Consider the following 24,672-nt stretch of genomic DNA (forward strand, 5'->3'; position numbering starts at 1 on the left):
TCAAGACTTGAAAATCGTCTTTTTAAATTGCATATATCACAAAAAGACGATTTTCAAGTCTTGATATTTTCAAAACTACGAGGTAGAAAATTGAAATTCTTTCAAATATATGCCATATAAATATAGTTTAACCCATTAACTAGCAAAAAATGTGCGGTTCACTAAATTAAGTTCAAATGCATTTCGTGAAACCATCCCTTTGTGATTTGTAAGTATCTCAAACGATTGATGACATTTTTTCCAGCTTCAGCAATTTTACATGAGATATAATTCAACCTTTAAAAATTAAAAAGGCACAAAAATCGGTAGGTTGAGTTCATAAATCGCCTGAGGTGATATTGCAATATTAGATGCGACGCCTCATTTTGTTGTATTTATTTTATGGTTTATTTGAATTAGTTAGTTACATACAGGGTGCGCCACATAAAACCGGACTTTTTCTAAATTGTAAACAAATTAACATAAAATCGTCAATTTTAAAGATTTTATTAAATTGTAAAAACTGGAAAGCAAACTAGGTATATGACTATTAGATCATTGAATAAAATCGCCGCCAGCATCAATCACCGCCTCTACCCACCTCCTTAACCGCCGGCAGTCCCAGGTCAAAATGTTCCTGTTCAAGCTGGCGTAGTTCTCCTTGATAGTGGCAATGAGGGAGGTCTTTGTGGTATGAGCACGTCTATTGGTGCATGCTTCAAAGTAGCTCCAGCCCCAAAAGTCCATTGAATTAAGATCGGGCTGCTGGAAGGCCACATTTCCTTAGGATTGTGAGTAACCGCAGGATCCAAATTAACCCAACTTTCAAGCTACCCTTTGACACGGAGGCCTTCATTTGGACCACAGTTGAGCTAGAACGACGTTTTATACCTTTTTGGAAATGGCATGAAGATTCAGCTAGGGTTGTCAGCGCAATCTATAGTCGAAAATGAGTTTTTAAGTTCCATATGGGTCTTTAACGTCGAGAACCAAGAAATTTTCACGATTTTACACGATTTTTGACGTTTTTGACAACTCTAAATCTGCCACGTTTCACTTTGCCTGAGTACTACAGCCAAGTTATTTTAGATAAAGAGCTCTAGTCTTTTCTAGTGTCTTACTTATGTATCTAACAGTATCCCCAGCAAGTTGCATAACTCTAGCTCACCTACAAATGGGCTGAGGTCCGATTTAGTGGGCCCTAGTCGAGAATCCAGATTATATTGCCAGCAGATTTCGAATCTGCCTTGTTGAACATAAGCGCGGCCAGCTCGGAGTACGAGCCCATCTTCGTCCAAAGATTTTTTTGTGCTAAAAGGTCATTACCTAAGCTTTTTATAGTGGGGTCAAACGTCCAGATTGGTCAAGTAGTTTTGACGCTATGGCCGTTTAAAAAAAGTCCGGTTTTATGTGGCGCACCCTGTAGTAGCGGGAAAACATAAGAGACATAGGATTTTTCTGATACAAAATGACGCCCATAAAATCTTACATATCAATAAATTTAATTCTCATCCTAACTTGTTTACATTTTATTACATTTTTGTTTTGCAGAAAATCTGTAAACCCATAAGATTGTTTATTTGTGTTTTTTTAGTTTCTTATATATACTCCATTTCCATTTATCTAATTTACTTCTTTTCCCAATCAGATGAGCTTATTTTCTCTATTTCTGTATTGACTTTTATACAGACACACGCAATTTCAGAAGGTGAACATTTTCTATAATTAGGACACGTCCGTCTGAACCAGAAGGACAGCTAGATCTTATGTAGGTTTAGGCATGAAATAAATTGCTTTAATTGACTATTCACAATTTTTTTTCAAGTTTCGCATTTTTAGACAATTTTACGAAAATATTCTACTAGAGTTTTAGAGGTTAATAGTTATATTTAAAACATAAAATTAATTTGGGAACCTTTTTTATTGAATGCTTTTGAATTTGAAATTATCTTAAAGTTAAAAAATATTACGGTAAAAAATATGAGTGTAATTATTCTTTGGTTAGACAAAATAGTTTGTTTCCTAATGGTTTCTAACAAATCTCTGTAGCTCGAGCGGTCAATTCTGGAATATCTATAAAGAAAAAAAATAATCTTTTTATTTTCATGACTACGCAGCAGTAGCTCTGTCGACGACCGCCAAAAGTCTAAGAAAAAATGCTACAGCAGTTATTTTTTTAACATTTTCATAAATCCATTGCCGTTAGCCAATTTATTTTAGAAAAAGTAATTAATAAACTAATTTTAAGTAAAATAACACATTATAATTAAGTATGCAGGGACTAAAAGCCGCCTAAGGGCGGTTATGACCAAAAAAGTTTTATCAAAGTACTTTTAATATTCCTAAAAGAAGCTTTGAAGACAATCATTAATAACCATATTTTTGATTTTGTACATAAAGAAAAAAAAAGATTAATACCTGTAGTTCCCATACTGGTTTTCAGTGAAGCTGAAATGTAAAAATAAACGTATCAACAAAATCATGACCTTTTTCTTAAAAAAAAAATACAAAAAAAACAATATATATTTTAACTTTTTAAAGATTACCTACAATAATGAATGAATAGGACTAAAGATACCCTCATATTGAGAATTTTAATATTATTGATTTAAATAAACCAGAGGGCAGGATCAAAACATTGCACAGCTTAACACTGGTTGGTTGGGGGGATTTTCATAACTTCAATTCAATTTGCCATTTATTTTACGAGAGAGATAAAACTTTCATTTGACTCTTTTTATTTTCTTTATATTGAATAATATTTCATCATGTGTGTAAGTGTGTGTGAGTGCGTGATGTGTGTGTGTGTGAGTGTGTGGTGCGTGTGTGTGAGTGCGTGGTGTGTGTGTATGTTATTTGTACTGCAGTGGAAATGGTCAATGGCTAGAGAGGAAGTAAAAAAATTTAAGCCTAAATTTTAAACATTGAATTTATAAGGACAAATCTTGTCATTAGTGGTGGAGTAGAAATAATTTGAGTAGGATGGAAATAGTTGATGAACAATCAATGTCAAGAAATAATAATTTTTGTATCATATGTTTGAAATACACCAATAAAAAAATTTCCTTATATTCTTTTAGAGAACGTCGGGCGAAAGTACTAACATACTTGATTTTTTTTTATCAAATAAGCTGAAGAAAATTGTTGAAAACTAACCAACCTGGAAATATGAAGGAGTAAATGTTTGATAATTTTGAAGAATGAGATGATATCCAGGTAATTATTATAGACCTGTCTGGTCCACACAGTGCCTGACTGCGTCCTGTTCAATTTGTCCAAATATTTCAGGTAGCTCAAGGTCTGGTGGAGGATCTAAATCAAAACAATTGTTAACTTGTACAAATTGTGTCACAACTTGTGTAAAACTTGCGACTTCGTCCCTAGCAGCTAGAAGCTCTGCATTTGAAAAGGTAAAGAAAGCAGAAAATAGTCTAAAACCCCCCAAAGGCCTAAACTATATCTAAAAATTAAATATCTTAAAACCATCCATAGACTTTAATCTAAAATTTAGAAAGCCTAAAACCATCCCTGAACCGATGTAATGCCCACAAAATAGAAAACTCATATACATATCAAAATCTTAACCTATAGATATGTATACAAGGATTTTTAATTTTTTTTTTAAAATTAATTCATAACACACAAGGAGTCGGGGGATCGCACATCAAGAAGTAAGGGGGAGGTCATTTTCTAGTAAATTCCGTAAAAGTGTGTAAAGGTGTGTGTGTTATAAGGCCTAAAAATAGTAGTAGAACGATAAGGTGCTCCCTATTGTTCTATTTAATAGGGAATACAAATATATAGAGCACCTCTACTACTATTTTTAGGCCTTATAACACACACACCTTTACGGAATTTACTAGAAAATGACCTCCCCCTTTCTCATATTTAAGTTTTAAGTATTTTATTTTCATGCAAAGTTGTTCGATTATTCATGATCTTAAATCTATATTCAGAATATGCTTGAAAGCTACAAAATCATATATGGCTTACTATAAACAACTAATATGAGGCTGAATTTAATAAGAATAAATTTGGAACTCGTTATTTTTAAAAGCGAAGCTTTTCTCTAATTAGGGTCGGTCCGTCCGTCCGTACGTACGTCCGTAACGGATAGCTTTTTTCGTTAATTTTGGCATGTTAGAATTGTCCTATCGATTTCAAATTTTGCATGGTGATTCCTTTAGTAGTTAGGTACGATTTAGAAAGCGTAGCAACTCTATAATCATCACCAAAATGTCCGTACGTCCATTTTAAACATGTTGATTTTTTTACTTTTTTAACAACAAATTTGTAAGTGATCTAATCATCCGATTGATCTGATTTTTAGTATATTTATTCCTGGGACAACAAAGTATAATTTAATAAGCGAAGCAACTCTATAATCAAGTCCTAAAAATGTAAGTATGTCCATAAACATTATCCTGAATCAAGCAGTTTTTCAACAAATTTACTTACAATTTTGCTTTGACTCTTATACATTAATATTATGATTATTCAGTTATGACACTATACATGTGTTAATGTCCGTTTGTCCTACCGTTTCAGTGCTTCGCTTTTATGGATGTTGTCATCCTTGTTAAATATTAATCTAAAATTTACAAATGTAGAATTTTTCAAATAGCAGTAGTATGAGTAAGATGAAAGTAGTATAAAGAATACATTTGAAAATGTGTTATTAATTATTGCTTGAATCATAAAAAAATACTTAATCCTGCGTTCCCTCCTTCATGTTCAAATATAAATGATAAAATAGGTCTAGATATATTCTCTTTTGTCGTACTTTGTTTCTATCTTTTAGTATAAATTAGCTGGATGTGGAAATGGCAGTCCCCAGTATATATTAACACTTGGCGTATTTTTTTTTATTTGACAGAAAGATGCTCAAATTGATCTTATAATATCTAATAAAAAGTAGAAGAGTAAATCACATTTACCCTATACAAATGTCATACTGAACAAAATATTTTATTAAAGCTTTGTTTAAGTTTTTAGGTGGGGTATTGAAAGAATATCTAGTCAAGTCACGACGAAGCCATTCGTTTTAGAATACTAGCGGCTTCGCCCTCTAGCAGCTCTATATACGAGGAACAGAATGCTGGAAAAATAGCTTAAAACCATCCCAAGACTTTAATCTGAAATAGAATAGCCTAAAACCAACATAGGAGCTGTGTAAAGCCTACCTATAAAAAAAAACTCAATTGTCGGTTTAGCTGTTATTAAGCTCTTAAGCTTCAGACAAAAAACCTTACTTTATATATTAGAAGGATTGCATAGACAATCTGAATTATTTTAATTTCACATATACCATATGTAACAAAGTCCTATTATATAAAGTAGTATGGTTATTTTGTCTGTCCTTTCAGTTCTCCATTTTACAGAAACTTAGGTTCCGAAATGGCTTTATATTTTATTGTTAGATTAAAACTTGGTATGGTTTTAGAATATTTTACTGCTATTATTCCCCTAAATGCTAGCGGCGCAGCCATTACTACAAAAGTACTTTGGTAAAACTATTTTGCCCTGAAATAGTGCAATATAAAAGTTTAAAATTGCATTACTTGCCACAGAGAATAAAGTCCCATGGGATGTAAAGTGGGTCCAGCATGAAACAAACTATGGACTTACTATGGACAAAATAAATGTAAAGATAAAGAGAACAATTGTGTCCATAGACGAGGCAGCAAAACTAATATTAAGTAAAAGTAATAGTAAGTTGCAATTGCATTACAAATAACCCATTTTGTGTAACTCAAATTTATATAATAGATATTTTAATCTAGAATAACTTTATCTGATTAAACATTTCACGGATCATTATTCAAAAAAAGAATATTTCATTAACAACTTGCCATGGAATGATTTTTTTTTAAATTCTAAATCAAAGCATGTATTTAATCCATTGCATTGTGTAAAACTCTGGCCATTTCCTTCCTGTAATGTTGCTGTCCTTCTGTTATATCGTCTGGTCAATCAAGAAACAACATAACAAGGTTTTTTTTTATCAAAAAAAATATTTTCGGATAGGATTTGACTACAAAAGTATCGAGGCCTAAACTCAGCATGCGAAAACAGGTGTGTATAGCTAAATTCTTGATAAAGCTAGCGCACTTGAATATGGAAATAGGCTGGCACACCAAGAAATGGAAACATTGTAATACACAAAGAACAAGTAAAAATACCAAGATATTGGAGCAGGCTAGTCAAGTTGGGCATACGTTTAGGATACAGAACCAGGCTAGAAAAGAAGGATATAGGATTATGATACATAACCAGGCTGTTTAACGTGCATAAGGGCTTAGGATATAGAACCAGACTATTAAAAGTGTATAAGAGTTCAGGATACAGAACCGGGCTAGTCCAACAAGTTTCAAGGCAATTAGATCAGAATATAAAACAAGATGTTACATAAAAGCAGGGTTGGCAGGAAAAGTCCAGGGCAGATTAAACCACATGCTTTTTTCAGGTCTTAACCACCATCAAAAATCAACAAAAATCCATAGCAAAAGTCCACCTTGAAAAAAAAAATGCTGTTTTCGTCTCCAAAAAGGCCCTAAATTACTACTTTTTCTCAAGAAACTTCTTTTTTTTCTTAAAATGCCTGTACACACAACATTAAAACATTAGAATTTACAACAAAAAAGACTTATTTTTAGAAAGCTACATTTTTATTTGAAAAATGTATTTAGGTATGAGAGAGGCAATAGTGAGCTGAGAGGATTTCTTGGTAGTACAGATACTCTACAATTTTCTTGAATGAATGAATGATAGTACCTAAAAAAGTTAGGCTTGCCTCTTTAATTATAAAACTAACAGATGCAACTTTTTTTTTATTAAATATGCTACAAAATATATCTATGAAACATAGAATAAGAATTCAGAAACTAACAAATACTTTTAGCTTAAATTAAGAACAGTGATCTTTTGACTCCCTTAATAATTTAACATTAATGTCGATAAGTTAATTTTGTAATTTAAGAGGCAATCCTAAATTTTATACTAACGTTCATTCATTCAAGAAAATTGTAGAGTATCTGTACTACCAAGAAGTCCTCTCAGCTCACTATTGCCTCTCTCATACCTAAATATAAAAGATTAGGTCAATACGTTGACATTTACGGAGATTATTTTTTGAAAAATTTACTTTTTTCAAAAGTCCGGACTTTTCCCGGATTAAACCAATAAAATCCTAGCTTTTGCTTGTCCGCGGATTAAACCTACAAAAATCCCGAATTTTGCCAACTCTGCATAAACGAATATAAAATAGGTCTAGAATATAAGAGAATAAGATATAGCTAGTATTTTATAACTCTATTGTCCTTTATATAATCCTGAAGTCTGGCTACTTTCAATTCATTTGTTTATATCTTATCTTAAAGCAACACCGTGACACTTTGTGCACGGAATTATACTATTTACTTAGCTGTCTTAGTAAACACTATGATCCATAACTAGTATATAAGAGAGGATTAGTTTAATACCCTTACTGACAAAACAAGGGATTTACTGACGTTTTCATGGCAAATGTTTTTTCCAGTATGGCTTTGAAACTGATTAATATCTGCTGGATTAGAATCCGTTCTCAGCCATACTGAAAAATCATGTATCTACGAATATTAAAATAAAAATCTTGTGAGCAATACCAGCTTTGTAAGCCCGTGCCTTTGGCCCCATCGGGGCTGAGAAACCTGATTTAAATCTTAATTTTTCATTTTGTCTATAATACGTTGGGATAAATAACTACTAAATGTGAAATTTTTCACATTACAAAACCGGTTTGTATAAACGAAGTGGATTCTGTGTTGTATAGAAAAGTGATAGGTGAAAATAACTTATTGAAGCAAGATATTAGACACTATTTATGCAAACTCATGCATACAGCTAACCTTCAAATTTTATTTATGTATCAGTAACGTACAACTATTAACGTCTAGAAGGATGACTACAGTCGCGGATTTTTTCAGATTTTCTCCTCTTGGTTAAGAGAGCTCGTATCATTAAGAATTAATAATGTAAATCCTTCTGAATTAAAGTAATTCTCGCAGAAGCTCAATTCTTAGATATCATTTAAATCCAATTCTAAAAAAAGAGAAAATCTTTTTCAGAAGCTAAACATTTTTTCACTATAAGGAATAACCAAACAGGCAGACATTCTACTATTTTATATAAAGATTGCGAAAACAGAAAGCTGAAAACATATTATGATTTCAAATATAATAGTTTTATAATTGGTCAAGAAATAGTTTCGCGATATTTTCCTTAAAAATCCACCCCTTACAAAAAAATACTACTAATTTTTACCTGTAAAAACAAGTTCCATTCTTTCAAATTAGTTTCTACTGCCATCTGACTTTCATTATACAGGGTGAAGGTGATAATATGCCATAATCCATCCTTGTTCATAGGATCTACATAACCTAAAGTAAAACAGAATATTTATATCTTAAAGAGAAAAGTTTCTACTCTTAATTTTGTACTGTGAAAGATAAAAATATTACTAAACAGCCAAATATTATTTCCTAATTCGATTTAAACATTTTATAGGAAAACGTTATATCTTATTACATCTTTTTATCCACGCGGTACTGGGCGTTTAAAGTAAGAAAGGCCAGAGGCATTGAAAGCTACTTTACAGGCACTTTGCTTATATAATTACTAGTTAAATGTCCATTTTTCCTTCTACTTATTTTGTATTGAGCACAGTGTGAACGAGGAATAAATTAGCCTGTTTAGTGTCCGTCACATTTCATATAAATCAACTTAACAAATACAAATATAATGCTTAGCTATTAGAAAAATAAAATAGGACTAAATTAAAAAAGAAATTAAAAGAAAAAGTATAAAAGCTGTTTAAATGACATGAATGTATATAAAATGTGAGTGTAAGTTGAGCAGAATGGAATTTCAACCATTTACAAACCAATCCTCGGCAAATTGGCCATTTAGATGTAATCTTCATTAATTACAAAGATTACTCTTCTTTCCTTAATTAAACACCCTTACAGCTGATAACAATAATTACATATTAGTCACCACTAACTAAGGATTACCAACAAAGATTTGACCAAAATAAATTAAAATTGTCATTAATACCTTCATTAGTTTTTTAGCCTTTAATTAAAAATGTAATAATGGTTTGTTGTTAGAAGAAAAAGATATCCAAAACTCTTTTGTTTTTCAGGAAAGCTTAGTAAATGTAATTAGAAAATTTGCCTTACTACAAGGAGCGAAGGCAAAAATGCAAATTATATTGCAGGCATAGAATTGTTTTACATGAATAAAATCGGGGGAGTAAAGGGGATGTGAGTAGAAAAATACGTAAAATAAGGGCAAGTATGATGGGGAGGCGTTGGTTAAAAGGATAATAAACTCCACAAAAATTTTTGAAATACATCAAAATTTTACGTCATTCCTCCCCCCCCCCTCAATAAAAAAGGGACTCCCTATATATTATCGAATAACTCCTTACGATTGGAAAATTTTAAAATTAATATATCAATAGATCGATAGAAAGAATTAATTTGCATCTATATTCCAAGGATAGACAGATATTGAATATAGACGAGAGAGCCAATAAATTTTGCCAAGCCTAAGCTGAGATGTCTGAAGGGTGAGGGGAAAATAGAAAATACAGGGGAGAATTAAGAAAATAAATCAAGTAAAATAGTTTTCTTCAATTTTCACTAAATAATTTGAATGGGGTAAATTCTACATTATTATATTAAATGGCTATTTAACCACGCAAAATCGCCGCACTTTTATGGTAAAAAATTAAATCATAAATTTTAAAAGACGAATTATTCAATTTATTTAACAAATTCATCTGTAGAATAGCATTGCTCCAGATACCTAGATAAAAAACAACGAAACCTGAAATTATTAAGTAGCTTTGGTACATCATTTATAGGAAATCATATAAATAAGTTTCTTGATGACCAAATAATTATAAAGTTCAAGCATAAATTTAATAACCCCTAAGTTGCATTTACGTCGTAAGGGTTATTGTCGATAAAATCTCGAGATTTACATTCATGAAATTATGGTTATAGTATAGATGTTATTGAAATTTAATAGGCAAGCAATCAAATACGTTGCTAGAGTCAAAAGAACTTTTTTTATGTCTTTTCAACTTTTAAATGCATAAATACGGTAGTAACATCCAACTAAAGTAAGACATGAGGATGAACTTTTCCTCCCGCTCTGTGCACATACATTTAATTTGATATTGGACGACATTTAAAAACAAATTTCAAAATATTAATTTTAGAACCCAAAATGAAACCCCTTTCAAGCAATTACGATATCATTTAAAAACACCCCCCCCCCCCCTGTACATATCTACATACATACCTGACTTGAATGTTTCCAGTAACTCTTTAGCCTCCATTAATTTTGTCCTCACACAGTTATCCTGAGAGTAAATGGAAAAAAGTTACATTTAGGCTTACAGCGAAATCTTTAACTTTTATACTAATTGAACAATTATGAAAATATTTTTTAAAAATTGTACATTTTCATTGCATTCAATGAAACTAATAATTTTAAAATATTTATACAAAAATAAAATCTTTGTATTGGCGGTAGAAAAGCCTTTTGAATAAATCTTATCATAGAATTATATAAAATGTTTAGCATGTAAATACTATTGCAAATCTAGTATATATTTTGTATGTGCAAGGCTTGGGTCTGAAATTCCCACATATGTGCTAGGGTCATTGATTCCCAGGTTCCCGGTCAACTTCGTCCAATAGGAGATAGGCATCATGAGCAACACATGGCAGTTTTTACATGGACGCATTATATTCCCTTCCCTTTTCTTGACTCCCAGCGGAGCTTCCCTATAAAGCAAAAGTCTAGCACTAAAAAACATAGCATCTTTTTGAATTCGCGGTTTTTGAAAAGATGGCCTATTTTTCTTTTGTTGAATGTATATTGAAAGAAATCAGGATTTACTTAACTTTGGACCTTGGGCTGAGATTGATCTAAATTTTCATTCTTGCTTGTGTATTGAAAAAATTCATAGTTTGATTTTGATTATTTCTTATATATATTGTTGCAAACACAAATACTTGTAGAGATGTGGCGCATTTTTCAATTTACACACGGAGCGTAGCGTCCTTATAAGTTGAAATTCCATAACAATTTTCTTTAACATATATTCTGTATTAGAATGTTTACTAATTATATTTCTATATGTTTAGACTCACGATTAAATGATTAACACTTTTACAATAAAGTAATTCATAAGAATCTGGGTAAATTGTTTTTTATTGATAATAGATCAGGTGCTTCATAATTATGTCATCTAGCTTATCAGACAATCTTCATATTTTTGAAAAGACTTATTTAGTTTCAGACGAAATTGATTTTTAAAAGCAATGATGAGATACAGAATTGGACAAAGAACGAATAATTAATATTAACCCTTTTTGTTATTTGCGAAAGTACTGTAAAAAATCAAATAGAAAGAGAGTGTTAAAATGGCAATTCTCATCACTTACAACAATTTCATATTTTGATAAAGTTTTTTTTAAGTATACTTTTAAAGAAAATTTTTATGTAAAATAATGAATTTGTGCTAACCCTTGTGTGTATGTGTGAAGACTAATCTATAACTAATTGGAAAGTTAATACTATTTGTCTATTTGTTACTCTACAAAAGAAAACAAAAAGTTTTCACTATTTTGCGAATCTCTTCCATAAAATATTGTATTATACTGGATAAAAGCTTCAAAAATTATTTTGTGTGTGTCTGTAAACACTTTAACGTGTATATAACTTATTATTTGTGTGAAATAACGAGACAAATGCATAACTGTACCATATTCTTTTATCAATCATTTGTTTGACTTTAGAAAATTTTGCTGTTCATTCCCCTTATTATTTAACCATCGTGTAATTTTATAGCATAAATCACATTATTAACTACAAGGCCTCTACGTATAATCAATGTTACAATAATTCACAAAGTTTGCACAACCCGGCCACGTTGACAATCTTAATTTTAAACACGCTGGCTTTAGCCGTGCATTACATTGACTATGTTTATGATCGTGATCAGTTATAAGCTGTCCAGAGCTGGATCTTTAAATCGTTTTTATAGTGCGCTGAATCGGGGCGATTCAGAGGTGATTTGTAGGTGCGCTGGTGGTTAGCCACAGCGCGCCTATAAAACATTGATATTTAAAAGATTTTCGGCGCGGTGTTGTTAAATCGCTTGCGACACTCAATAAAATATCGATCCGCGCCAGTATAACTTTATTACATAAGCCGTGTCAGTAAGGCATTTTATGTAAAATTCCGTGTCAGCATGGTATTTTATATAAAACATTATTATATAATTTATTTTAAAAATAACTATAAAAATGTTTTCACAATAGTTTTGCAATAAAATATTAAAGTAATTAAAAAAAAATATTATTTATTAAATAAATCACCCCGATTTAAACCGGCAATGCCACTCGGTGAGTGGCGTTGCCGCGCCGGGCCCGCGCCACTGCCCGATTCAAATCGCCCATGCAAATTCGATTTAAAGATTGATATTAATAATTTGATGGTGCGCCAAATGAATCGCCCCGGTTTAAATCACCTATAAACGATTTAAAGGTCGAGCTCAGCAATCTGTTCAGCTCGTCAAAATAAAAATCAACTATTTTACTTTTACGAATAATTAGGGTATTTAGCTATTCATGAGTAAAACGAATTTGCAAAAAAAATACAATTCACCAAGGAGAAATGTAGTTTGCATAAATTTTCCCAGGGAGGGAAAGGGTAATAGACAATAAATTATTCCTACCCCATACAATCAGAAATCTCCTAAATATTTCAAAGACGTCACAGATGAAAATAAGTAGAATAGGGTGATGCAAATTTTTGCCTACCATTGTTCCATCCCTGTAATTCCGAAAATTTCCCCACTTTCATATTTCCGACTAAATTGAAAAGCAAACTCTTAGATTCTTAGATCTAATCTTCAACTGGAAGAGGGTGGCCAGGCAAGATAGAAAAAAGGGGAATAGGGAGGGAAAGAAGTAGACAGTCAGAGAGATTACAGACGGAGAGAGGGAGGGGGTGGGGATAAAAGCCCTGGGACTTAAATTAATTTGTGAGCTCTTAGTTGTGAGACACAGCGAATCATTTTAAATGCTAAACCTATTCAGATATTCACTATGGGTTCAAAACATAAAGTTTATTAATATTTTTGTAGATTATGATTCAAGGCAGTTGGAATCAGACCTGATAAATGTTTGTATTGGAAGAGAGGTTAGGATATATTGCAGCGAATTTATAATACATTACAGCAATTGTGATGTTTTACCCTTTTAGATACTTTTGAATGTCTTCTTCATAGACATTTGATGATTTAAATAATTTTTTGTTTAAGCCACAGCGTAAATTATTGAATTTGAATCTTACAGAATATTAGTAAAAATTCACGGTATAATCCCCAAAACCGAAATTTGGACCATGCTAAACATAACAAATCAGAGGCATCATGATATCTTTTTTTTCACAATAATTATTTGTAGCCAACTTCCAATTGAAGGGTTAATGCCAAACTTACCTTATTTACTGGTTCCCATTTTCCAGAGCTGCCCAGAGGAGCTGTACCATTCTTTCCACACCGACGGTCCATCCTGCCAACATAACCATCCGGACACTCGATACTCACGCGTGTTCCCAGTCCTGCCATGGGCCAGTAGCCGTGATCGTAGTCGGCATGAGGACAAGTCTTGTGGCTGATCTGGCTAGACGATATCACGTCAACAGGAATCTAACAAAAACAATTATATTAAATCTAACTATTTTCTGAAGCGCAGCTATTATCAACTAGGGCCAGCTCTTTTCATCATTACATGAAAATAAGTAAATATTCCTTCCATAAAAAAATCTACGTTATTTGTTATGTAAACCGCATTTCCTGAATATATTTTTTAGACCAGTGTAAAATACGCTAGCAGTGTCTGTTCAATAGTTCACCCAAATTTCATTTAAATCATTATTTATTTCTATAATATTTGTATTCCAATTTAATGTTCTTTATAAATCTGTTTATTAGTAAGTTTTAAAAATTTGGCCCAATAAATATTGATGCGCCGGTATAACCTAACTTCTTTTTTTCTAGAATGATATGATTTAGATTATTTAAGTACAGTTGCAGAGAGTTATTTTGTTTTATTTATTTTTAAAATATAATTATCCCATGTAAACCCTAGCCATGAATATATTTGAATATTCAGGAATCTTCTTTTAAATAACCACTGGACCTCCCTCCCCCCTTGTTTAAGAGTATCCCCTACGGGCTAAAGCTCAGCATGGGCCAGGTATGAGAAAAATCGAATGCACAGAAAAAAAGCTGAAACAAAAAATCATAGAAATATTTGTAAAATATATAAATTTTTTCCAAAGAATTACGGTAACCAAATATAAATGTAGATACAGTGAGAAGTAAGGTTTCATTTAACATAAAGTTAATATTTTTAATTTCCTAGTATAGAGTTGCTACGCTGCTAAAGGAAGGGTGGTGGACTTATATGGTCCGTAACAAATAGCGGGAAAGTGACGAATATTCAAAATAAAGAGAGAGAGAGAAGCCCATTCAATTCTTAAACAAAGAAATTGTTGAACCATTTATAAAGATTTGTAATGTTGAAAGTTAGTATGTGCGTATTTATTCACCATACAAATATTAAATAATATATTCAGTAAGCTTTTATGAACAGTTTTTTTTTTTAAATAAACAACAGCCTCATTTTTTTCGTAGTATTCCGTAAAATTGGGTGCAAGCTTCAAGTCAAATGTGCCTATTAGGTTTAACTGTTCTTAACTGTACAGTTTGACCTAATAAGCGCATTTGATGGAAGCTTGCAACCGATTTTACTGAATATTGCGATCAAGTTACTCTCTTTAAAAAATTAATCAATACTTTTAAAAAATAAACATAATTTAATCAATAACGAAGAATATAAGTTGACTAACGGCACCGAATCTGAATCATATACCGTTTAACATATATTCCCCAGGTTACTAAAGCTATTAGGACGTCCTTGTGTTTGTATGTTTGTATCCCTGGTTCTCTGAAGTTTTGATTCAGATGCACACAAATATTAGAAGTGAGAATCCTTTGGCCAATCTTAAATTAGTAAGCTTTTTGCGCACAACAGATTGTATTCATTGTTACATCACAAGGTGACCCCCCATTCTCGTTGAAGCTACTCAATTATTACAATTATGGCAGATGTTGCATACTAGTAGATTAAATAGTACGGGCGTGATTACAGTCCAGGACCATTTCGACTTGGTGTACTGTCTAGGTCCTGGTCCAGCAATCCAGGAGAACTAAGGATGACTGTTACGCACCCTTCTCTGTCCAAACACCCAAGGATATTAGGTTAAGTAACATCCAACAGACAACCAACTCTCTGTGATGCACGACCTTTGTCTGAGAAGTCCCAACTGTGCATGGTAACGAGTTGCGCCTGTTTTGGGCCAATGCATTCCCCCTACTCTAACTATTTATGTCACGCATCTAACATAGCAGCAGTAGGAATTATTTTTAACGTCTTTAGTTATGACGCGGTGTCGGCCCGAGATTTGAACCTATCACCTTCCCGACGACGAGCGGATGCGCTACGTGTTGAGCCACGGTCGCGGGTTTGTTGCATACTAAGCCTCCCTTACAACCTTTGGGCATATCAGGGAAGGTTGAGTGATTTGAAACTAACAAATTAAAATGGCATTTGTCAGCCAAGTGCAAAAACTATGGGGGGACATGAACTCGGTTTTTCCCAACCAAAGCGTAGTGCGCTAACCTCTACTCTATGGGACAACCATCCAGCATTTCCTCGTTGGTGTAACTCGCGTATTTTACATTTTTAAAAAAGGAAAGGCACAAAAACTTGTATAGTAGCTTTAATTCTTAGAGTAGGAATTTTAGTAGTTAGTGTTATGAAAGATATATTAATGAAATTAATTGAAAGTTAATTGTAATTATATGAAGTGTTACAGCACCATCTCTATGATAAAGAATAAGCATTATGGGAAAGAACTAAGATTTGGACAGTTTTAGCAAAATTTCAATTCAGAAGAGGCTTACAAAACTTTTACTTGAAAAAGAACAAAGAAAATTTCACTCACTTATAAAAATGACAAAACTGGAGCCGAAGGAATAAATTAAATTTAGAGAGAGGGTAAGTAAGGAATTTGGGGGGCTGGTGAATAAAAAGGAGAATATAAGATTTGATTGAGGCAGTGAAAAGAGGGGCGGGGGGGGGGGGGATAAATCGGATGAAAATTTGATTTTCTCCTTGAAATTGTTGAAAATTTTAAAATGAATGACATTATCAATTGTAAAGTCTATTTAACTTGAATATTCTATTATTTCATTTTAAGCTGAAGCAACTAAGATGATTAATTGTCTGTTTATAATACAGCAATTGGTACATTTAAAAAAAATGACAATCACAGAAGCGCAGCAATAATAAACATTTTAGATGGGAATAAAAGTACAGTTTACTCAAATAGTAAAATTTGATCCAATTTTATTTATTTGCAAATTAGTATATGAAATAGATTTTACAGAAGCTGCACAGAAATAACACAATATGAAATATTAGTTAAAAATCTAGTAAATTTTCAATAAATCAATGTAATTATGTGTAATTTTATGAATTGGGCACAAAAAAGGTACAAAACTGTTAATTACTTTATTGTTTGACAAAATGTTATTTTCTCCGCTATTTATAATTTCTAATCATGTTAAAGGGAGGGGGGGGGGGGGGGTTAATGCAACCATCTCATAATCAATGTATAAATGGCACTTAGAATTCGAATCACGATCTGAAATTTTACACGAGTAATCCTTGGTAGGTCTATTTTCCCTAAATTGAACAAAAAGTTGGAAAAGTAACGGCTAACGGCTGGTGGCTCAGCCGTTTAGCCATTTTTAAGCTATTTTGAAGGTAAATCCATCACGAAACCTATCTCCACATAATACTCTTTTCCGCTCTAAAACGTTTTCAAACGGTTCTAACCGGTAGTTGCTGGTACTAGAAATCTAAAAAATGATTTTTTGTATCATTTCTTCACATGATTTAAAGCAAAAATATGTTTCAAAAGTTGATTCCTACGTAATTTGACAGATTTGCCCTAAAAATAGCCAAAAAAACCGGCTAAACGGCTGAGCCGTTAATCGTTACTCTTTCAACTTTTTGTTCGATTTAGGGAAAATAGACCTACCAAGGATTACTCATGCAAAATTTCAGATCGAAAATCTAATTCTAAGTGCCATTTATACATTGATTACGAGATGGTTGCATTAACCCCCCCCCCCCCTTAATGCCACTAATATTGTTGATACTTTTTTTAAAGGATGAGTTGTTTTGAGACTTTAGCTAAATATGATAATTAAATACAGTTTGAACTAAACAAAGCCTTTAACTGTATGTCTTATTATGTCGGCATATTACATTTACGCAACAACAACAAAAACCTGAGTTATTACTCTAAAGAATCAACACACCCCTTAGTTGCTGAAGATTCGACAAGTTTAATTCAAACCGCCTTATGACATTGATTTCTACGGGTGCTATATTAAACGCAGGATGTCATTAGTAAGAGTAGAAAAAATGCCATTAGCTATGAATGGCCTAACTAATTACAATGCTTAGTTCCTACTTTTAGGGAAAAGTTACATTTAAACAGTTAGTTGTCAAAGGACTTATGATCGTATGATGACCACAATTTTGAAGTAAAAGATTATTCTGACCTCTAGTTGTGAAGAAGTATTGTTCATGTTAGCTCTGCACGTGTACTTGGCACTGCTGAAGATACCTGTCAACCTTAGCAGGCTTCCAACAGGCAGCTCCAACATTTCTATTTCCTCGGGTCCCTACAAATATTAAAAATATTAATATATAAACTTTTATTTTTCTATCAGATTAAATTCTTCTTACATAATTCTAATAATTCTGTTTATAATTTTCAAAAATAATTATTTTAAGGGGAGTTACTCTATCTCTAGGATAATTTCATTGGTTCCATATCCACACCACATTTATAATATAAATCTGCTTTGGACCTATAAGATTATCTTTTTAAACTACCTAAGATCATAGAACACCTTTCGTATTACATTTTTATTTGTAAAAACTGTAAACGAATTTTAAGTGTGACTGTAACTATTTAACTTATTTTTATAAAACCCAGCAAAAGAAGAAGCAATTGTATAAAAATGCATGTAAAAAAAGGTTGGATGAGAAGAGAAGAAGGAAAAGATATTTGTATTGAGCTTTTTGCAAAGTTTTTATTCCGTGTTAGTCTGAAAATTGTATCAAGGTAATCCAATAAAATTTCATCTTTGCGCCGCCTGTCATTTATGCTTCACACAACACCAGAGTTGAAAAAAAACAAGTAGAATCTTTATATTTAACCCTTACTAACATAAAAGAATATAATTCGGGTTATAAATAATAAATATAAAATATTATATTTTGTAATAATAGTTTGAATGATAGTTTAGTCCAGTGGCGTACACAGCGATTCAGGGGGCTGTGAAGTCTTGAGGGGGGGGGGGGGAAACCCTTCCCAATTGCATTGGAGTGGTCAAGAAGTCTCATAATTGTAATGCATTATTTAAAATGTTAGTAAAGGGAAGAACATTTAATATGTATTTTTAAAAAATATTGAGATACAAATAAATGGAAAGTTTATGTGTATCTTCAGATAGACAAATCATGTATCTTAGATATTATTTTACACAGTGCAGTGTGGCAAGCAAACTTGTTCTTATTTAATTAAAATCTAGGAAGGATAAATCATCAAAATATATGATTTCCGTGCACTTAGAACTTCAATTAGAAAATAAAGCTAAAAAAATATTTTCCTAGTTTTGAATAAAAATTGACAGTATCCAACGTCTGAAAAAGTAACCGAATCAAAATTATATAAAATGCTTTGCTAAAGTTGAATATTAAAAAGTTAAGAATATATTAAAGCAGAATCGTTGGGCACTCTGCATATGCAGAATCAATTCTAATATTTTCAATATTCACACATATTGAACAGAACTTCTCAGTTATGAATACATAAAGATATTGAATCAGGGAGAAGAAAGAGAGAGAGATGGAGGGGGGGACTGGGTGTATATATTTTATACATATTATATCAAGGGATGTTTCGTTGAAAGTTTTGATAAGTTTTGCCAATATTGCAACAACATATGTATACAGGATGGAAAGACATGGGGCGAAAAAATCAATTACTGTACAAAGAGAGAAAATTAGAAAATCATTAAACTCGATACCTTGGAATATTTGCAGCAGTATATGTATAAAAATGAGAAATAAAAAATCATAAGAAAGGACCAAATGAATTTCCCGAAAAGCAGTATACATTTTAAATCGCTACTTTTTTGGTTATTTAGGGACAGAAATGATTTTTTTTAAATATATAAGTATACCTATCTAAGTAATAATTGAAACTAGCTCATATGAAAAAGAATTATTTTCTCTCTGAATGACATTTTTAATGATTCATTTAAAAGTGAGAAAAAATCCTTTTGAATAAAAAAAATATGTACCTGACCAAATCGAATTTCTTTGTTTTTTGACGGACTCTGATGTACACCTCTTTTAAACCATTGGAAAGTATACAAATTTTTTTCTTGCAGTGGACCCTAAAATCATTTAATTTTCAGATTATTAACTTGTATTTAACATATAAATAATAATTTTAAGAAAGCAAGGTTATCCAAAGTTCCTGATATAAAAGAGATTTCGTAATTAAGGTATTCTTTTTGCGGGACATTTCCAGCGAGGCAAATATGAACACGTATTAAGTATTAGCATAATCAGTTGAAATTACCACACACATGTTGACTTTTTGTCTTAAAATTGGCAATTTTATTAGCTTAAGAAAGCATGTGATGTTAATAAATGGATAAAAAAAATATCGATAAATGGCGATCAAAAATTTATATTTTCAATGTGGTAGAAAGTTATACATAAACTTTTAGCTTTCTAGAATGTTTATAAAAGTATTTTACACTTGGCTTTACTATAATTAAGCAATTTGAAATTTCTACAATTCTAATAATAATCATATCTTAAGACAAAATAAAATACAATAGGTAAATAAGAACAGCTGTTGATTGGGTTGAAGGTTTGTAAAGTGAGCTTCAATTCTTAGCAGAACTATGTCTTTCCGTCCGTCATTCCGTCTGAAGCTTAGAGGCTAGGGGCGAAACCACTAGTTTTTAAGAAATAATTATCAAATGAACAGCAAATGTTTTAACAGAGAGCGATATGGCTGGCCAAGTAATAATGAATCCACAGATTTGGTCTGCAACTCTATTTAATATGAGATCTGAATCTGTAATTGGTGGAATAATTGCTTTTACAACTTTTATATTGCAGCGAGGAATATAAATTAATACAAACAAATATTACAAACAGTTTTTTCCTTAATTATTCGAGGGAATGATTACGTCCGATTATAACAATGCTTTTGTTAAAATAATTCAAAAAAAAAGGCGTAAAGTTAGTAAAATTACTGGAAATAAAACCAAAAACAAATATAACTAAACCCTACGAACCGATAGATGGGTCACCATACCTCCCCTCATATTTTTTTAATACATGTTCCTAGCCCCTGTGGGTGTCTCTAACCCGAAGTGTCCCAGCCAATCTCTTTGTGGCACTACTATAGCCTAAAATACGTTGTAGTTTGTTTGTTAGTTCAAGAGTTGTCAAAAAGGTTAAAATAGAGCAGAAAAAAGGACGTTGACTATGTAAAAAAAACAAGGATGACAACATCCATAAAAGCGAAGCACTGAAACGGAAGGACAAACGGACATTAACACTTGTATAGTGTCTGAACTGAATAATCAGAATATAAAAGTATCGAAAGAGTCGAAGCAAAAATGTAAGTAAATTTGTTGAAAAACTACTTGATACAGGATAATGTTTATGGACATACTTACTTTTTAAGGACTTGATTATAGAGTTGCGTCGCTTATAATATTGTTCTTTGTTGTCCCAGGAATCAATATACCAAAAATCAGATCAAACGGATAATTAGATCACATAAAAATTTGTTGTAAAAAAAGTTAAAAAAATCAACATGTTTAAAATGGACGTACGGACATTATGGTAATGATTATAGAGTTGCTACGCTTTCTAAATCGTACCTAACTACTACAGGAATCATCATGCAAAGTTTGAAATCGATAGGACAATTCTGACATGCCTAAAATAACGAATAAAAGCTATCTATCTCGGACGGACGGACCCTAATTATAGAAAAGCTTCGCTTTTAAAACTACAATAAATAAAATAATGATATATGTTTGTTGAATAATAACTGTTTAATGTTTATTTCTTTTCTTGTTAAAATCTTTTACTGACTGAAAAATGGAGTCTTGCCTAGTTAAAAACCTCGTTCAAGGGATTATAAAAACTTGTAATTGAAGTGAATGAGAGACATAATAACAAAAATAAAGAAACATTAAAACAACAGTTTGATGGTTTAGATGAGTACTTCCATCCAGTTAGCGTGTACATTTGCTTTAACAACTTTTTCATTATTTTATTAGATTTTTAAGACAAATATCCGTAATTTTATATATAAGATCTCTAGAACAGCTTAGGAGCATGACAATTGAAGAGTTTTTTTTTAAAAAAGGGTCGCATATTTAATATTTAAATGAAATATAACATTTTTTATTTTCATTTTATTATTCGTTGAATATTGTCATTAAAACGATACAATACAGCGCGGTTTTCCTAATCATGAAACTACAGTAAAACTGCATTAATTAATCACATACAAATGATTCATTATTAAAATGCAATAAAAAAGTAATATCTTATAAATATTCCATTGTTTTTTTTTGATAAATAAAACTGAAAATTATTCCTTGATGAAGCAAAAAATAGTTGATTCTTGAATATTTGCATCAATCCTGTTTCCAACTTGTGGTAGGACTATGGCCGCTGGCAGGACGGCCAGATCTGGAGGCCTGGACACCAGCACTGGCTCATCCAGGTCCTTAGCCACTGTTTCTCCCATGTCAGTTACTTCACATCTAATGACAAATAATGTTACTTTCAAGTAGATTAGATATTTATTTTATGACACACATAACAAGTAAAAATAATAACAGTATTATAATACAGGTATTAAATATTCATATACAAACAAAAAAATTGAATATGAATTAAAAATTAGAGCAGCTATTCAAAAAGTTTTGCATGTTGGTCTGTTTGTTCGTCCATAGTCACTTTTCTCCAGGCTCTTTCTTGCTAATTTAGAGGAAACAATGACAGGAAATATTTAATAAAATTGGTTTAGAAAACAAAACATAAAGACTAAATGACCATTTTTGTTTTAGCAATCTTTTATTGTAATAATGGCTTTTTCTTTCTTAAAAATACGTCTAGGAAGGTTTATTCGGTGTCCAACAAAACCATGTATTTAAATGCTAGCACTACTTTCAAATCAAATCAAATCAAAATGAAAATAATCTATATTAAAATATGCTACAAATTAAAAAGTAGGATGTGCGGTTTAGGTGTTTGGGCGAGGGGGCCGGGGAGGGGGGGGGGGGGGGGGGGTAGGGTTGTCAGTGGTGTTTTTAAAAATAAATTTGGCCTTTTAAACCCGAAGTTAGCCCATTCTAGCTCTAGGGGTTCTCGATTAATCGACCATCCCCCTGACCACACCTAAACCGCAACTCTTTTATACTTACCTAAATCTGCCCGAGTCATATTGGTTTGCATTCTCAATATGAAGAACTTTACCATCCTAAATAATAAAATCAAGGATGACAAAATCAAAAACGAAGTTCTCAATTCAGACTATATATATTCATTATAGCTACTTATATTCTTATTATTCTCTAACATTTTTTGTCGAACCAAATTTCATTTCAAATCAGATGAAATCAAACTGTCGTCGATAGGTTTTATGTGTCAATAAAGATAATACTTTAGACACGAGAAAACAATAAGTTATTACTATTATAAGTACTAAACTCACTAAAATAATTATTGGATGAGATCTAATTGATAATCCTTATAATAAAGTAACAGGATGTCTGTCTGTCTATTTTTTAAACTTTTTTTAAAATCTAAATTTAAAAATGGGTTTTGTGATTCAACTTCCCTCTCAAGTTACCCTAGAGGCCTCTAGCTAGCCGCTAGTATTATAATAAAATGATAAACTTTATTATATTGGTATTATATTAAGGGGGGGGGGGGTAATGCAACCATCTCGTAATCAATGATTAAATGGCACTTAGAATTCGAATTTTGATCTGAAATTTTTCATGAGTAATCCTTGGTAGATCTTTTTTTCCCTTAATTGAACAAAAAGTTGAAAAAGTAACGGCTGGCGGATTAGCCATTAAGCTGTTTTTTGCCTATTTCAGGGCAAATTCATCATTAATTACGTAGGAGTCAACTTTTTAAAACCTATTTTGGGTACATGGCAGATTTACCACTAGCAAAAATACAGTGATATAACTGTCATAAACACAGTGATTTGCTGTCATAAACACAGTTTTACTGTCAAATTCACACCTGCGTTTTTAGGGGGTATGACAAAAATACAGTTATTGCACTGGCATATACACAGTTTTGCTGTCAATTATACACCTACATATTGACAAAAATACATCTATTAAATTTATAATTTGTCAATTATACACCTACATATTGACAAATATACATCTATTAAATTTATACCTACTTATTTATCCATAATATTTAATACATCTATTACATACAGATACATTATTATCCTAAAAGTGAAAATTCGTTTACTTACACTATAAGTGATATGGACAGCTAACTGCCTAAACATGTTGGTGTTAAATTTGATACTAGGCCAAAATATGTGAAAAAGAATTAAATAGAATCTAAATTTAAAGATCATTCTCTGATATCAAATCTAATATACGTTTAAACTAACGTCACCACTCTACACTTTATCTATATTGTATGTCAATAATCTTTTACTATATGCTAAACAAGTTTACTATTTTGGGGTTAAATAGTATAACTTATAAAATTAATTTTCCAAATTGGCACTTTTTAACAGTAAAATTTAAACTTATCTGTTATTATAGGGCTTTGATGATGATATAGAATTAATTTCAAGTTCTCCAGAGAGTGCGTTTTGGTTTAATTCATGTTAAATGATAGCAATAATCATTTTTGAAATTTCTAGTGCCAACAGCTACCGGCTAGAACCGTTTGATAAGGTTTTTGAGCGACAAAAAGTATTATGTGGAGATAGGTTTCGTGACTAATTTTCTCTTAAGATAGCTCAAAAATGGCAAAACGCCAGATGTTAGCCATTACTTTTCCAACTTTTTGTTCGATTTAGGGGAAATATACCTACCAAGGATTATTCATGCAAAATTTCAGATCGAAATTCGAAATTAAGTGCCATATAATCAATGATTACGAGATGGTTGCATTGAAGCCCCCCCCCCCCCCCCTCTTATTTCTAGTTTTAAACTATCTTGTTTGAAAAATATCAATATTTTTGACTTCTTAATGCTTAAAACTTGTAAGGATGATACACACACACACATACACCCATACGCATGCATGTTCTGCCAATATTGAAAACTCATTATATTCAGTTTTGAACAACCTTACTCAAATAACTTTTTGTTTTTTAACAAAA

General features: G+C 31.7%; 1 protein-coding gene across 9 annotated transcripts in view; it reads right to left on the minus strand.

Moving 5' to 3' along the window:
- LOC145316567 (uncharacterized) overlaps positions 1 to 24,672 on the minus strand; it is a 104,140-nt gene that overhangs the window by 25,439 nt on the left and 54,029 nt on the right. For all 9 annotated transcript variants that reach the window (XM_080157160.1, XM_080157159.1, XM_080157158.1 and 6 more), the window contains exons 16-25: positions 22,727 to 22,782; positions 21,894 to 22,063; positions 19,559 to 19,653; positions 17,747 to 17,869; positions 13,544 to 13,753; positions 10,330 to 10,390; positions 8,281 to 8,396; positions 3,140 to 3,291; positions 2,398 to 2,427; positions 2,002 to 2,052 (exon numbers count right to left, since the gene is read on the minus strand). In XM_080157160.1, the coding sequence (XP_080013286.1) occupies positions 2,002 to 2,052; positions 2,398 to 2,427; positions 3,140 to 3,291; positions 8,281 to 8,396; positions 10,330 to 10,390; positions 13,544 to 13,753; positions 17,747 to 17,869; positions 19,559 to 19,653; positions 21,894 to 22,063; positions 22,727 to 22,782 (1,064 nt within the window). The remainder of the gene's footprint in view (positions 1 to 2,001; positions 2,053 to 2,397; positions 2,428 to 3,139; positions 3,292 to 8,280; positions 8,397 to 10,329; positions 10,391 to 13,543; positions 13,754 to 17,746; positions 17,870 to 19,558; positions 19,654 to 21,893; positions 22,064 to 22,726; positions 22,783 to 24,672) is intronic.

The sequence above is a fragment of the Acartia tonsa genome, chromosome 4 (assembly GCF_053477335.1).
Source record: "Acartia tonsa isolate MP-2025a chromosome 4, ASM5347733v1, whole genome shotgun sequence".
NCBI classification, from domain to species: Eukaryota; Metazoa; Arthropoda; class Copepoda; order Calanoida; family Acartiidae; genus Acartia; species Acartia tonsa.